The sequence below is a fragment of the Neomonachus schauinslandi genome, chromosome 11 (genome assembly GCF_002201575.2).
Source record: "Neomonachus schauinslandi chromosome 11, ASM220157v2, whole genome shotgun sequence".
Taxonomy (NCBI): domain Eukaryota; kingdom Metazoa; phylum Chordata; class Mammalia; order Carnivora; family Phocidae; genus Neomonachus; species Neomonachus schauinslandi.
The window spans coordinates 51,133,882-51,136,942 of NC_058413.1; the positions used below are offsets into that span (position 1 = coordinate 51,133,882).

Below are 3,061 nucleotides of genomic sequence, written 5' to 3' on the forward strand. Positions count from 1 at the left end.
AGGTCGAAGAGGTTGACGCCTATGTTCTCCTCAAGGATTTTGATGGATTCCTATCTCACACTGAGGTCTTTCATCCATTTTGAGTCTATTTTTGTGTGTGGTGTAAGGAAATGGTCCAGTTTCATTCTTCTGCCTGTGGCTGTCTAATTTTCCCAACACCATTTGTTGAGGAGACTGTCTTTTTTCCATTGGATATTCTTTCCTGCTTTGTCGAAGATTAGTTGACCATAGAGTTGAGGGTCCATTTCTGGGTTCTCTATTCTGTTCCATTGATCTTTGTGTCAGTTTTTGTGCCAGTACCATACTGTCTTGATGATTACAGCTTTGTAACAGAGCTTGAAGTCTGGAATTGTGATGCCACCAGCTTTGCTTTTCTTTTTCAACATTCCAGTCCTATGAAAAAAGTTGATGGTATTTTGATAGGGATTGCACTGAATGTGTAGATTGCTCTAGGTAGCAAAGACATTTTAACAATATTTGTTCTTCCAATCCATGAGCATGGAACATTCTTCCATTTCTTTGTGTCTTCCTCAATTTCTTTCATGAGTATTCTATAGTTTTCTGAGTACAGATCCTTTCCCTCTTTGGTTAGATTTATTCCTAGGTATCATGGTTTTGGGTACAATTGTAAATGGGATCAAGTCCTTAATTTCTCTTTCTTCTGTCTCATTGTTGGTGTATAGAAATGCAGCTGATTTCTGTGCATTGATTTTATATCCTGCCACTTTACTGAATTCCTGCATGAGTTCTAGCAATTTTGGGGTGGAGTCTTTAGGTTTTCCACATAGAGTATAAACATTTGAAATTTTTAATCCTTGGAGGACCTGACCACTTAAGCAATTTGACATTGTTGTTCATGTAACACCCAGTCATAACACCATCTCTCTTGGTTTTAATGATTCCTGTAAAGCTGTCTAGCCTCATCTTGTTTCAGTGTATATAGTCCTTTCCAATAACTTCTATGGAGTTTGTCTTCATTGATTTTCTCTTGTAAATGTACTCTCTGAAGTGATTCACCCACACTGTTGAATTAAAATGGCACGTATACAGTGACAACTCTGAAACGTTCTGGAGACTTTTGCCTGGAAATTCACACCCACGTGGGCACTGAAGATCCATGGAAATCTTTAGGTGGGTTTCCCATAATCATTTCACAAAGAACATATTCAAAATTGAATGCATTGATTTTTATTATTTATTATATATTAATTATCTATTCATAGAATCTTACAATCTAATGATGTTTAAAATTCTGTCAATATAGTTCATCTCCCCTTCCAATTTCATGAGAGACTATGGACTCTGAGAAACAACTGAGGGTTTTAGAGGGGAGGTGGGTGGGGGGATGGGTTAGCCTGGTGATGGGTATTAAGGAGGGCACGTATTGAATGGAGCACTGGGTGTTATACACAAACAATGAATCATGTAACACTACATCAAAAACTAATGATGTAATGTATGGTGACTAACAACATAATAAATTTTTAAAATAAATAAATAATTAATTAATTAATTAAAAAATAAATCTGTCAATGTAATTATCATCAAAATGTATAAGATTATTTAGACAATTTCCTTGAATTTAAGAGTAAAAATGTTTATACATATATATAATTATATATATAATTAAAATAGAGTTTGATTTAGAGTTTTCTCAATGATAGAGTACTTATCCATGACCTTGATAGCTTTCCTAATCAAAAGAAAATTTATCTAGGTATTTGTGTGTGACAATGTAATTTATTGTTTCTATAGGATGTGATCATTGTGAGGACAAATGCTACAAATCCAGAAAAACATGGAGATCTTAAGCAACTTGACATCTAAATTTCCAACCTTCTTGTTGACTGGCATTCCTGGCCTAGAGTCTGTCCATGTGTGGATCTCTATCCCCTTCTGTAGTCTCTATGCCATTGCCCTCTCTGGGAACAGCATGATCCTATTTGTCATCCTTATCCAGCAGAGTCTCCATGAGCCCATGTACTATTTCCTCCCCATGCTTTCAGCTGCTGACTTGGGCTTGACTGTTTCTACAATGTCAACAACATTAGGTATCCTCTGGTTTGATGCAGTTGAAATCAATCTAAATACCTGCATTATCCAGATGTTTTTTCTTCATGGATTTACCTTCATAGAATCTGGGGTGCTGGTGGCTATGGCCTTTGACCGCAGTGTGGCCATCTGTGATCCTCTGAGGTATGCTACCATTCTCACTAATTCTAGAATCATTCGGATGAGCCTGTTAATGATTATACACACTGTAGTATTAATAGTACCACTACTTTTGCTCTTTAAGCCCATTTCTGTAGGGAAAATGTCCTTTCCCACTCCTACTGCTACCACCCAGATGTGATTAAATTAGCATGTTCAGATACTCAGGCCAACAGCATCTGTGGATTAATTGATCTCATCCTGACCACAGGAGTAGATACACCATGCATTGTCCTGTCTTATATCTTGATCATTCGTTCTGTCTTCAGTATTGCCTCCCCTGAAGAGCGACATAAGGTCTTTAACGCCTGTGTCTCCCATATTGGAGCACTGGCTGTTTTCTACATCCCCATGATGAGCCTGTCCTTGGTACATCACTATGGTCCATCAGCCCCCAAAGTTGTCCATTTGGTGATGGCCAATATATATCTGCTTTTGCCTCCCATGCTCAACCCCATAATCTATAGTGTAAAAACAAAACAGATTCGGGGGAGGCGGAGCAAGATGGCGGAGGAGTAGGAGACCTGGATTTCGTCTCCTCTCAGGAATTCAGCTGGATAGGGATCAAACCATTCTGAAAACCTACAAACCCAACAGGAGATCGAAGAAAAGAAGAGCAACAACTCTCTGAACAGAAAAGCGACCACTTTCTGGAAGGTAGGACGTGCGGAGAAGTGAATCCGAGGCGATATTCAGGAGGATAGACGGCGGGGGAGGGGCCTCCATCGGCCGCTTCAGGCAAGTGATAGAACCACAGAGCACAAAATTGGAACTTTTAAAAGTCTGCTCAGCTGAGGGACGTCACTCTGCTGGCTAAGCGGGGGGTGGAACCCTCCGGGACAGTGTGGTC

General features: G+C 39.4%; 1 protein-coding gene across 1 annotated transcript; it reads left to right on the plus strand.

Moving 5' to 3' along the window:
* Positions 1-1,798: 1,798 nt before the first annotated feature.
* On the plus strand, positions 1,799-2,700 carry LOC110576408 (olfactory receptor 51F1; the record flags this gene model as incomplete). The annotated part of the gene is given in 2 exon segments (XM_021685618.2): positions 1,799-2,294; positions 2,297-2,700. Coding segments are annotated over 2 exon segments (900 nt in total), but the record flags the coding sequence as incomplete, so codon positions are not given.
* Between the last annotated feature and the right edge of the window lie 361 nt (positions 2,701-3,061).